We start from the raw sequence: 13483 nt of genomic DNA on the forward strand, positions 1-13483 counted from the left end.
TTTATGTTTTTTTACGAGGTCTATTAATATGACTTTCCAGTAGTAAAAATTGTGAATAAAAGTCAAAAGAAGTTTGTTAACTCTACTTGCTCGAGTCGAAGTCTGTTAAGCTACTCACAAAGTTGTATCCTAAATGGAGTACTTATTATTAATAACAATATCACAGTTTTAACTAAGTTAACAGAAAATACTTTCTATTAAAGGTATTCATGAATGAAAACTTAATCGACAATCCCCCCCCCCATCCAAAAAGAAAGAAAAAAAACGATAAAGCAACTCGAAAATAATCCCAACGTTACACTTTCTCAGACGGTGAGCGGGATGTAATTTAACTTTTTGCAATTTGATTTGAGCGATGTAAAACATATTTTTAAAAATAGGATTTTAATACATTGTAAATACTGCGGACTGCCTCGTAGCTGAAGTTCCGCGTTTGGAATTTAGGCAAGAATTTTCAATTTAAGTGAATGGCATTTGCTCCTATACGTCAGTGCAAACAAACATGGATGTAGTATGGTGGTGTGTTGCAACTTTTTATTAGTCTGTTTTTACAAAATTCTAACAAAATTCCCAAATATAATGCCCACCCACTTAAAACTACGGTCTGCAGGCTCGTGAAGCGGAACTCTCTTCTCACTGTGCTTTTTTCCACACGGCTTTTTAATAATGGACGCGGACTCAAAACGTGATTGGCTTCGTGAAAAAGTACGCGGACAACTGGAATAAACGCAAATACATCTTTCAAGGAAAAGTGCGTGAAAAGAACAACTCTTAGCACAGAAATATTTGCAAACGTGGCTTACGTAAAAAGCAATAATGACAACCCTCGTTCTTGATAACGGAGCATATACAGCCAAAATAGGATACAGCCACGAGAAAGTCAGGTAAGATCATCCGTCAGCTAATTTTCAGTTAAGTTATCCTCTTAAATATGTCCAGTAAATTATACTTACATTAAATATGCGAGGACAGAATATGAAATTAGTTATGATCAACAATACCAAGCACGGTACACTTGTTATGTTCATCCAGAATTGCCAGGGAGATGAAACAAACCAATTGAGTATTATTATACTTTGCCGATCAGCCTCAAAGGCTTTTTTATCTACCTTCTTTTTAAGTTTACTGTTATGCTACGAGTTGGACATGTGTCATCATATACATTTTTTTGTCCAAATATCTTTTTACCGTAGCGTCATCCCCAATTGTCAATTTCGGTCGAAGACGTCGAGATTGAAAACATTTACTGCTAGTCAGCTTGATGAAATAAAGGATCCTTCTGGACTTTTCTACATACTACCCTTCCAGAAGGTGAGGCCACGGCGATACAGTTTGTCGCGGGAGAGGGGCGACGGTATATATAAAAAAAATCTGACCCCCTACGAAGCTCTAACGTTAAACACTCAAGGAATGGGGCACAACGTTATGCTATCGTTTGATCGTTTGATGGCAGATGTTTACGATTACCCGGGTACATCTGATACAATGTATGTTAAAAACGAACATAAAGTTTTTTTTCATGCTGAATTTGTGTTAGTATGTGTTTTTCTCCAAGTAGATTGTGCTTCTTGTAATGCTATGTATTTTTTAGGGTTATCTGGTGAATTGGGATGTACAGCGGAAAGTATGGGATCACCTGTTTGGAAAGGAAATGTTCAAGGTAATGTTTGTTTTAGAGTAGTATAATATCTGTGTTTCTTTATGAAAGATGGAGAGTGTGTTGCATCTACACTGATTTAACCCCCCTCATAATGTTCAACAGATACATTGTGTACTGGTTTAATATAATAAAGCATTAATAATAATAGTTTTGTTGTTGTTTTCTGCAGGTGGACTTTGCAGACACAAGCGTAGTGATCACAGAGCCCTATTTTAACTTTACCTCAATTCAGGAATCTATGAATGAGATCCTGTTTGAGGAATACCAGTTTCAAGCAGCTCTTCGGATTAATGGTAATTTATGTTGGATGGCATCAGGTGATATACTGTGCCATAATTTGGAGCTACTTTCATGGATTTGGTTTTGTCTTCTGTTTCAGCTGGGTCACTGAGCGCACACAGATACTTCTATGAGAACAGCTCAGAGTTGTGCTGCATCGTGGTGGACAGCGGCTTCTCCTTCACACACATTGTTCCCTATTGCAGGGGCAAGAAGATGAAGGATGGAATCTGCAGGTCACAATGCCACAAACATGACTAAGTCTAAGATGGGATCCTGCCAAACACCTGAGCACTGAAGATTTGTGATACACAATGTTGATCAGATTGTAATTTGATTTCTCCTTTTGTTTTATTGTAGGATGAATGTGGGTGGAAAACTGCTGACCAATCACTTAAAAGAGATCATTTCATACAGGTACTTGACATTTACAGTACTGTGCAAAAGTCTAAGGCAGGCAAAGAAAATGATGTTTAGATTATCCTCGTGTTGGTGTAAAACTATGATATCATGCCTGTCAAAGTGTGTCAGCTTCGCCATTTCAGAATCTCTGCTAAAATCATCCTAGTATTTGCAGCGACCGTCCAGTGCAGCCATGTATTTTTTGACTTGGCCACTAGCACACCTCATACAGCTAGTCAGTCTGTCACTGACTTTTTAAACCAACATATTTAATTATTTAATTGAGCTGCTGGTGAAATTGAACAAAATCATGGAACGGCTGAGGTGCCCCTGAGGAGAAGTTTGGGAACTGAAGCGGTGTTCATCTAGCCATCCAACTAGATATCAGTAACTTTTTAGAAAACAGAAGAGATGGTTACTAGTTTTTATCGTGTTACTCTTAATCTGCACATGTTCTAATGTTAAATTGTGTTTTTTGTTCTAAACCAAAGAACAGTTGCTACCCAGATAAACAGCTTTAAACATTCCTTTGGACTGCCTAAGACTTTTGCACAGTACTGTATATCTTATCAGGCAAAATATGTTATGTCTTGGTTATATACTGTAAATTTATTTGTGACGCTCTCGTCCCCTTCCCAGTATTTAGTGCACCTTTGTAATGACATCTTCTGCAGGCAGTTACATGTCATGGACGAGACCCATGTGATCAATCAGGTGAAGGAGGACGTGTGCTATGTTTCTCAGGACTTCTACAAGGACATGGAAATAGCTCAGTAGGTTTACTCTCACATTCGTTCTTTCGCTGCCTAATGTTAGGTGACCGCCCTTAGTCGGGGTGCATCACGTATTCTTAATGAACCTCAGCAGTCCAGAAGCTCTTTGCAGCATCCACTACTTTTAAGGAAGACCCATGACCAATAGAGGAGTATCCAAACTTTTGGTGTCCTACACATTTTTTTTTGCATGAAATGAACTGGACAAAAATCTGACTGATGTTGCTGTACTGAAGTGTTATAATAACCCCACAGGTTAAAGGGGGAGGAGAACACGGTGATGAAAGACTATGTGCTTCCTGATTTCAGCTCCATTAAAAAGGGCTACTGCAAGGTAACTTTTTATGTTTAGGTAACCATATTAGATGTGATGCGAAATCTCTAAGTTTTGCGGCACAGTAGGAGCTACTATACATACAAGCTGCGGAGGGGTGGGCTGTACAACGGGAAAACAAAAGGGGGTTTCTCAGTGTTAGGTGTATTTACTACGCCAGATATTGTTTGTGTGACTGGATCTGACTCAATAGTCTGTAGTAGCATAATGGAAAGGATATATAGGATTTACACAGTGTTTGGATATATCCTCTACTCCAGAGCTCTTCAAATCTGGACCTGAATTCCAAATCCATGCCTAGTTTTCAGTCCTCCCAGATAGCTGATTTAATAATTACTCATTCTGATTGGCCACAGAGGCTTTACACACAGCTCACAGGTAAAGGAATGCTGGGAAAACGACAGTCCTCAGACCTTGAAGACCATGATTTGAATAGTTTTGCTCTACTCTGTGCATCTGAATTAGTGATTACTGCACAGTTTCAATTTCAGATGGGAGCAGAACACTGAGGTCTTCTGTTGTCGAAATAGAAACTTCTTGATTCTGTTTGAGATCTCAGTTTGCAACTTAGGAACAACTAACATTATTTCTAATTCTGGTTTCAGTAAGACCTCTGATATGAAACTGACGTTTAATAGTTAATTCACAAGAGCTGCTTCAGTTGTAATATTAATAATTATAATAATAATAATAATAATTATTATTATTATTATTAAGTTATTTTTACCAGACTTTGCAGACAAGTGTACTAATAATAATCGACCTTGCAGATTGCATTTGCTGCTTGTGGTACTTGCAGAATTTCATGGTATATTTAATGTAACATTGTGTTAATTGTATGATAACACACCCTCTATGCTACGATGATTATTTGAATCACTTTGTAATTTTACTAGGATCTGATGTTAACCAATGTTACAGTTTTAGTGGTGTTGGGTTGAGTTCTTTGGCTTGGCTCCATTTGCTTTTGGCCGCTGGGGGATCCTTCCTGCAGCATGACCAGGGGTGGTTATGCAGTTGTAATTAGTGCACGCACATCCTACATTTTATCCCACACAGTCCCGGGAGGAGATGAACTTCACAGGCAAGTACAAACCCGGCGAGCAGATACTCCGGCTGGCCAACGAGCGCTTTGCCGTGCCAGAGATGCTCTTTCATCCCTCTGACATCGGCGTCCAGGAGATGGGCATCCCGGAGGCGGTGGTCAACTCCATCCACAACATGCCGGAGGGTATGAGGATGGGGGGGATTCGGAATGTATTTGAAACCTAAAAAGTATAGAAGCTGCTCTAAGCAGTCAGAACACATAGCAGATGGTTAATATTCCCACTGAGCCTGCTGCTCGTTCATTAAGAAAAAAATGGCAGGCTGTAAACGGCAACTTTGAAAATGCAAAAGTGGAAAGTTGATGTTTCCGCAGCACTTTTTGGTTAATGTGTTTGCTGCCCATTTCCTGTGTCTGAACAGAGATGCAGCCTCACTTTTTCAAGAACATCGTGCTCACTGGGGGCAACACGCTGTTCCCAGGCTTCAGAGATAGAGTGTACAGAGATATCCGTTCCTTCGCTCCCACCGACTTCCAGGTGTCTGTGGTGTCACCGCCCAAGTGAGTGTGGGGGGACCGACGATGTAAGGGACCGAAAGGCACCAACTCCCTGCTTAACCCTTTTGCTGTGGCTTTTTCTGTTTCCTCAGCCCCATCTGTTATGCATGGGAAGGGGGCAAGCTCTTGTCAGAACACCCAGACTTTGAAGAAATGGTCGTCACTCGAGAAGACTATGAAGAAAACGGACATTTCATCTGTGAAGAAAAGTTTGATATTTAAAGCACATTCCAAGCAGCAACACCAGGCTGGTGAAACACTGATTCAAAAGTGTTTCAGCAGTAATGCTATACAGTACTATGTGCTGAATCACATTAAATGCACTTCTACTGCTAGCTGTATTTGGGTTTAGTGTAAATTGTATAGATGTTCAAATTCATTTTTGTAGTTTTTTTTTACCGAAATGCGTTTGTTGTTTAAGAAACTCATTGTGAATTTAGGTTGGCTTTTTTTGAACACAAGACTGTACATAATAAACTTTTAACACATCTTACTGGAAGTTATCTTGTCTGAATATGGATGCATACAGACGTTTTGCGCCTATACCCTTCTTACAAAGTAAAACAGTCGAGGATGAAATGGTTAATTATGTGTACACAATAAATCTACTTTGTAATACAACGTAAACTGAAACAACCATAAGTTATGCTTTGACTGGCATTTAGTGACGTTACGGGTAGTGATATATTTATTTCAATAAACGCTGCAATAAATTTCATAAGCCATATATAATACAGGACCGAAAACTAAGCTGGCCCACTTAGTTAAGGCAAGTTATTTAGACGGCGAGGACAACAACTTCAACACTAGTCCGTTGGCTAGTAAAAAATGCACATTGGACTCCACGACCATTAAATTAGCCCAATTCGCTAGTAGCAAAAATTCTTCCATTGCACCTCTGTTCATATTTCGCAGAAATACCCCTGAAAAACGCTCCGAAGGGCCGTGAGGTGATTGGATATTCCATCTTACGTCACTTCCGTGTGTGTGATGGCGGCCGATTTGACTCCGAGATTCCGAAGGTTAAACAGCCAGACGAGGAGTATTCGTGAAAATGGCCAAATAGGTACGAAAACCTGTCTGAAGTATATATGATTTGTATTTTAATGGTAGACTTCTTCTTTCTATCGTCATACAACAGGAGCGAGTGCAGATAAGTTTTTTTCTACTACTGACTTGCGCCGCACGTCACGGTGTCTGTGTTATGCGTCTAGTTTTACACCCGGTGTATATGCAGGGTTTTGGGATAACCTTTAGGACAGCTGTTCAAACCCAGATGTGAGGACTTTTCAGCCAATCAGTCCGCTAATTAGTAATCTAAGTAGGGAGTTGCAGTGAAATCCCGCATACACAGCGGCCCTTTCTGGATATTACTGGCCACCCCTGGTTTAGACCATGAAACTGCGAGGACAGACTGGGGCAGTTATTCTCTTAAGGGGGTCAGAAGCGTTTGACATTAATGTCCTCCAAGTATTACACTAGATTGCCGGCATTAAGAAGCAAAATATTATTTTGAAAACCAATGTTATTTATGCAATGCTTTGCAGTTTCATTTTACAGTTTTTACAAATATGTAACTCACTCTGATTTCTGATTTAGACTACCTTGGTTCCACAAGGTTGATTATTTTCATTCTGTCACTAGCTTTTCACCCACTTAAGTGTCTCGACCACCCAGCCGCCCCGAGTCCTGTTCCCAGTGCACATTTTAGCTCGCATATATAGATGAAGTATTAATACATTTATTTCAGACCCAAGTAGCACAGCTATTTAAGTGGAATATGGAGGGGGGGCATGCATGTTGTCACAGGGGTACTGCTCCCCCCAGAATGGCGCCTACTCTGTCCGGACTGCTGTCGGCTGTCCTATTTTAACCCCTGTCGTCCTTTTCCCTTCTGTTACTCTACAAAACACGCGAAACACTCAGACCACGGAAGCTGTGAACTGGCATGCATGCGATTAGTGTAAAACCTGGTACGTAGAGCACGGTACAAGCTGCGAGATTTCTATCGCTGTACTCGAATACTCCCACAGGTTTCTCTGGGCCGTTTCATGCCACACAGCTATGGAAAAACATCATCCAGGCGCTGCAGACGCAGGTGGAAGTACGGCCTAGGCGGCTGCATTTGCGCACGCACGCCGACTGTTTCACCGGCTCGGACGCGGTGGATGCGGTGCTCAGTCACCTCATGCAGGACGTGTTCTTCTGTTCCAACGAGATCTCGCGCCTCAAGGCCACCCGACTCTGCCAAGCTTTCATGGAAGCCAAGGTTTTTGAGCCCGTGGGGACGAGACTCTTTCGCAGGGAGAAAGAGGCCACGTTTGAGGACTCGAGCTGCAGCCTGTATCGATTCCTCGATTGTGACGCCTTGCCTGGCTCAATGAAGTGCGGAAACATGGAGAACGAGACACCTGACGTTCCTAAAGGGAAGAGAAAGATTCACAGGTTTAAACTAACCTTTGATGTTTATTACTGACTAAGCTCAAGTCGCTATGAATGTAACTTGGCTGTTTAACCGTTTGCCTCATGTGGTATATTAGCCTTTGCTTGTACAAATTCAGTACTGCTTTTTGTAGATGGATGGTGCCTAGTAGTGATGGACAAAATGAAGCTTCTCAAATCATTTGCTGTATGTTTTTCGACCCCACTAGATGGTGCTCTTGGATTGCTTTGGGACATGCGTTGTGCCCCCTTTTGAGCATAGAGCACCATCTAGTGGGGAGGAAAAAGTCCAGCAAACGGTTCATGAAAAGTCGGTCTGTCCATCGCCATTGCCTAGAGGTAGGATTGATCATACAATAGAATGCCCCTAAGCAAAGTTATGCAAAACCCATAAAGTCAGAGTTTTTTAATAATAAAGAAAATGTATGATTAGCTTAACACATTCTCCATTATAATCGTGAAATTTAAAAAGAATCATGATGAACAATGAATGCAGCTCTGTTAACTTGTTCTTCAGTTGCAGTGTTCACTAACTTATTAACCTTTAAATGTACTTTGCCATCAGAAGGGATCAGCTGAGGACCTTTTCTAACCCTCTGGCTTCGGAGGCGTCAGACAGGAGGGTGGAGAGGCTGCTGAGGACCATCAACCTGAGACCTTCCATGCCCTCTGACCGGCCTGTGGCCGCTGTCAGTAGCGCCCTTCCCAAGAGAGGTTAGGGACAGTGGGAGTCACTGGGACGCATTTCTCGCTTGTGGATGCACGGTGTCTGGGTCAGCCATTATCCACACTAGGGGTGTAAGACATGATTGCACACAGAGTTGATTAATTCAGGTCCGTAGAGTAAAAGTCCAGAGCGGGATTTTGTTTCAACCAAGCAGCTGAGTACTCAGCTGGTTAGCAATGTTGCCATGGATGTGACTTAATTGTCCCTAGGCAATTAAGGGATTAAGGGCCTTGCTCAAGGACCCAATGGTGCAAACACTCTGCCAACCCTGGGATTTGCACCAGCAACCTTCCTAACCCACTCAGCCACACCCGCCCTGAAAAGCGCTACACAGAGAAGCAGTGGGGATTCAAACCCCCAACCATAGCGGTGTAAGGCAACATTGCTAACCACTGAACCACCATAAATACTGACAGCGGTACCAGTTTGACATACAGATGTAGCAAGAAGATACTATTGGATGTCCTATGATAAAGTGGCGTGCTGTTTGAGGAAACTGGTGCAAGCTTCTTTTTTCCAGAAGGAAGTTGCTAAAAGGCTTATACCGGAGTGTGAGAAATAGTGGGCTTGTGGTTAAGGGACTCGAGTTAATATTGGCAAACTACATCAGTGTTTATCAATACATATGACTAGTGTAGATACAGGTAAAGCCTGGATATTTTGTTGCTGTATCTGCACACATCAATGTTCTGCTCTAATGAAATACCGTGGCACCGAAATTACCCAATGAAAAATTCTTGGTCCAGATCAACAAAGCATTCACTTAATGACATGTCTCAGAATCACTTGCAGGGGGAAAACATTGCCATTAATGACTATCAGCACACTGATTAACAGCTGGCTGCCCTCGTGGGTGTCTCTGAAGGGTGCTAATTAAAGTCTGCTCGCTGCGGAGGAAATGGGGGCTGTGCACGGCGCCGGGCGGCTCTGTGTGATTAGCGTGATGCTACTGCAGATGAAAAGATGCACATGATGGATGAGACTGTAAATGAGGCACTCGCTGAAGCCCACCTGGGATGTGGTCTGAGTAATGAGGTCCATGCCCTCTGCTTTGAAAGCCCCCGTGCATTTAATGTGTGCCCCAGGGAATTATACTGCTGCACATCAAAGCTTCTCTGTTTGTCTGCTACACTACACTGCAGGCACAGGGTGGAGTTGCTGAGTCTTAAAACTGTTGTTTTCGGGTTACGGTTGTGTGGCTTTTTTGGTCTTTTTTTTTTTGTGAGACTGTGTGACTGCCTGCATTGTAGGTGTGTCTGTGGTTTTTATCTGTGAAATACAACAGGCTGAACTATCTCTGCCGACAGCTTGCCGCGCACGATATGTGCTCTTTGTCTCCCCCTAGTGGTGGAAGAGGTGTGGAAGCAGCATACACTCCTGCAGCTACTGCAGATTGTGGAGCTTCCTGTCCTAGACGGCATTTTGACTTCGACGGCACAACTGGAGCCACAGGAACGAGTCCTCCTGTCTAACTGTCAAGACCTGGTCATCCCCAACAGCTTTGTTGACAAGGAGGTCATCCAGAGCCTGAACCTCCCACAGTCAGTACCAGAGCTTAACTCGCAGCCCCAGTCAGTAGAACATTGCATTCTATTGGGTCCTGTGTGTAACTCTGTTTTTATGCAGTCCCTGTATGTGAGCTTCTGCTTGTTTCAAACACACTATTTCTTACCCCACCTTACCCCATTACTCCCTCTGCTACCCCCCCCCCCCCCAGGCTGGATCCCTGGCTGGTTGCTGCCGCTGACTGCCTGGAGCACTTCCCCGATCAGCTGATTGTGGTCGCAGGGGAGCATCTCCTCCAGCAGGGCGGTGCTGTAGCTCAGGGGGGTGGTACCCTTGCCACCACAAAGCGAGTTCTCTTTGACATCATCGCCAAGCACTATAATGGCCAGGATAGGAAGGCGCTCATCTCTGGACACTATCTGGACATTCATGTTGCCATCCTGCACCTGCTGGGTGAGGCTGGCCCGCATGCGTTTGTGTGATTCCTTGTGTTTGCTTACACTTCTTTGGTAGTAATGTATGGTTACCTGCGTCACAGCGGAGGCCAAGCCAGAGTCGGCCCTAAGTGCCTCCCAGCTGTGCCTACAGCTAATGGGTCCCGGCGATCGTGACGAGCTGCGGAGGCTGCTGTCCTTCATGGCCACCGCATCGCATCCGGATGCCTGCCGACTGCACAAACAGGTCCGGGCCCTGATCCAGCTGTACCAACTGCAGCCGTCTGCCAGTCACTTGATGACCGAGATTTATAGACGTAGAGGGTTAGCCATAGTAGTTAAGGAACAGCCTTGAGTCAGAAGGCTCCAGGTTTTGTGAGGCTGTGCCATCTGGAGTGTGGCGCCCTCTTCAGGCTGCTCTTGATTTTATTATTTTGAATATCTAAGATAATGGATGTAAGTGGCTGTTATAGGTCAGTGTGCTAAGTCTCTGTGTTATATGATTATATCGATATTCTTTATCTGTACTGATGTTCGACAGTCTTGTGTCCCTCTGACACTTTCAGACCAACAACCAGTCCTTCGTCAGTCGGACCTTCCAGAAGGCCATAGTGCAGAGTAAAGATCTGTCCCGGGCCCAGAGTGAGAGGCTGGTTGTGTTCCTGATGGACAACCATGAGAGACTCTTCAAGGTACCGTTTCTTTGTACAAACCAGGCACACCTGTTTCGTTCATAGTCCGACGCCGGTTAGGGTGTTCAGATATAAATGTAGCTGACAGTCATATTTGTTATTAGATGCTGTTAAATGCTGGGATAGATTACAGCAACGACGGGGGTACATTCTGGGAAATGCGTTGTTAGGCAATTTTATCATTGTGGAAACATGAGTGTACTTATATAAACCTAGATGGTACAGTCTACTACACACCTAGACTATATGCTATAGCCTAAGTGACAAGTACAGTATAGTACATACATAAACCAGTACCCGTTATCATTGTGTGCGCTATACTGAACTTTTACACGACTGACAGCACAGTAGGTTTGTTTGTACCAGCATCACCACAAAAACGTGAGTGATGTGTTGCTACAATGTTACAACGGCTATGACATCACTAGCTGATGAGAATTTTTCAGCTCCATTACAGTATGATGTTCTGGGACCACCGTTGTACATGCCCGTTGTTGACCAAAACTTCATTAGATGACGCATGACTGTACTGTTAAAATTATTAGTAATTGTCTTTATTCGATATGTGGTAATTAGACGCCTGCATCGCTGATTAAGATGGTGAGCAAGACTTTGCAATGCCTACAGCAAGGCAGGGACTTGGATGCTATACCAAGTAAGTGTATTCTATATTTGGCGACATTAAGTGTTTCTCTTAGTGAGCTGTATACTGATCAACAATGTCGCTATAAATAAAATCCTCTTGTACAGGCTCAGTGGGCAGCAAATCAGATCCACAGCTTCAGCGTTGGGGGGTTGAATCTTGTCTCTCCTCTCTGGCTGTAGAGTTTGCTTGTCCACCAGCTGGCTTTTCTCCCTTCTTTTGAAGATATTTTTGGCTATTTGGTTTTCTCTGATCTGCCTGTGTGTGGGTGTACACGTGCCCAGTGATGAACCGGTGTCGCGTCCAAGGTGCTTTCTGTCTATGGCGACTGGCAAAGGCTCCAGTCTTGTTTCTCAACCAAGTCCATTTGAACCCCTAGACAGTCCACATTTTCGCTCCCTCCCAGCACACCTGAACCAAATAGGTGTGTTGGTAACTGGGAGCAAAAATGTGGATTGTATGTTGAGGACTGGGTTGAAAAACACTGCTGTAAAGGATAATCACTTGGAAGATTTGTCAGGCCCCAAGTCCAGTGATATTAAACTTTTTCCAGCCTGCTAATGAAAGATGCTGAAACTAAATTAAATGCTAGTAATAACTATGGTTCTTTTGCAGCATTTGCATTTTGTCAGCGTGTGACTGTGCAGCAGTATGAGGCCCAGAGGGACACGGCCACCCAGGAGAGCCTGAAGCAGCTGATCCGGAACGTCAGCCTAAGCGCTACGCTGCCCTTCAAAGACAGGAGGAGGCTGATGAGAGATTTCCAGAAACATCACCCAGTAGTCTTCCTCCAGCACTTTGCCACAACTATCGAATAGAACGGCACCACGCAGTGGTGGTCATCCAACACTGTTTCTCAAGTGGATGGATTTTAGCCACTGTGATTAGTAATTAGCTGGGGTTACAGTAATGACTGTCTGAGGCCTCTTGACCTTATTATAAAACATATAGGCTATTAGTCTGCATGCTAAATCAGAGATGCTAACTTTGGTTAGCTGGCTGGTGTGAGATTTTCATTTTGAGACGTCTGCACACGCATTTACATGCATGTAACAGTTATTACCTTGCAAATAGTCTGTAGGGTTTGCAAACTACCCCAGTGCTTCTGATGCAGCTAATTTTAGGTTTATAATATAGATTTCTTGGGTGAGTGTTACACCAAGTGCTTGAGAGTAGGCAACCCTGTTAAATGTATTACCAAATGTAGTTCTCTCAGGGATAGTTAGTAGTAACTAGTCTTAAGGAACAGGCTGCTGCTTAAGGGAAGCATTTAAATGATTTAATTTTGTTCTGTGGTATTAACTTCGAATTGTATTGGGGCACTTGAAGCAGGATGTCTTGTGTAAAACTGTAGCTTAAGCTTGGGCAGTACCTAATTTTTTGTCATACCGTCAGGACATTATATGGCAGTATACTGTACTTTACAACACAACACTATTCCAGTATTTTGAAATCTTGGCGTTTTATGAATCGTTAATGTTCTGTTGAAATTTTGATGCGATTTGATTGCTTTTACAGTAAATTCGCGCTGAACAAACAAATGGAATTGGATTTAAATGGGAAGATATCGGGTACGTCATGAAAAATATATGTGACCTATTGAAGTCTGATCTTTCCATGTGTGTACAATTATTCTGTGTTTTAGAAAGGTTTGGTTACATTTTATTGCTGTAATTTTAAATGAATGGTATTCATGGCTAGGTTTTAGCACAGTGTCGTCCAGATTTGCTACTCATTTTAGAGTATTCCAATATGCATCAAAGTGTTGGAATAATTCAGTTATTTGCAATATTTTAACTATTTGATTCAGAATTAATATCAAATGCACTTTAACATGCTGGAAATGTTTGACGATGTAATTTGAAAATAAATTATTTAAAATAAACACTAATTTTAAGCACACCGCATTGGTGAGTCATACAGCTTGTTTCATTGCTGTTCCTGTTCAAATCGTCTTAATTAGCCTGAAATAAAATAAGTTGTAGATC

The 13483-nt window shown here is 42.7% G+C and overlaps 2 protein-coding genes across 3 annotated transcripts; both read left to right on the plus strand.

The window, feature by feature from the left end:
• The first annotated feature begins 462 nt into the window (after positions 1-462).
• Positions 463-5544, plus strand: actr6 (actin related protein 6). Its single transcript, XM_049030986.1, has 11 exons — positions 463-884; positions 1194-1311; positions 1592-1660; positions 1830-1953; positions 2040-2175; positions 2300-2356; positions 3016-3114; positions 3370-3448; positions 4508-4679; positions 4916-5054; positions 5144-5544. Exons 1-11 carry the CDS (start codon positions 817-819, stop codon positions 5271-5273), a joined length of 1191 nt encoding a protein of 396 aa, XP_048886943.1. The 5' UTR covers positions 463-816; the 3' UTR covers positions 5274-5544.
• Positions 5545-5985: 441 nt separating this feature from the next.
• depdc4 (DEP domain containing 4) lies at positions 5986-13413 on the plus strand. Of its 2 annotated transcripts, none has more exons than XM_049030938.1 (9): positions 5986-6117; positions 7085-7496; positions 8059-8207; positions 9566-9761; positions 9938-10179; positions 10265-10407; positions 10727-10852; positions 11429-11507; positions 12111-13413. In XM_049030938.1, the coding sequence occupies exons 1-9, from the start codon at positions 6042-6044 to the stop codon at positions 12311-12313; spliced, it is 1626 nt and encodes a 541-aa protein (XP_048886895.1). In that variant the 5' UTR covers positions 5986-6041; the 3' UTR covers positions 12314-13413. The 2 variants fall into 2 exon arrangements, with proteins under 2 accessions (XP_048886895.1, XP_048886905.1); XM_049030948.1 differs by having other exon boundaries at positions 8062-8207.
• The last annotated feature ends 70 nt before the right edge of the window (positions 13414-13483 follow it).

The sequence above is a fragment of the Brienomyrus brachyistius genome, chromosome 1 (genome assembly GCF_023856365.1).
Source record: "Brienomyrus brachyistius isolate T26 chromosome 1, BBRACH_0.4, whole genome shotgun sequence".
NCBI classification, from domain to species: domain Eukaryota; kingdom Metazoa; phylum Chordata; class Actinopteri; order Osteoglossiformes; family Mormyridae; genus Brienomyrus; species Brienomyrus brachyistius.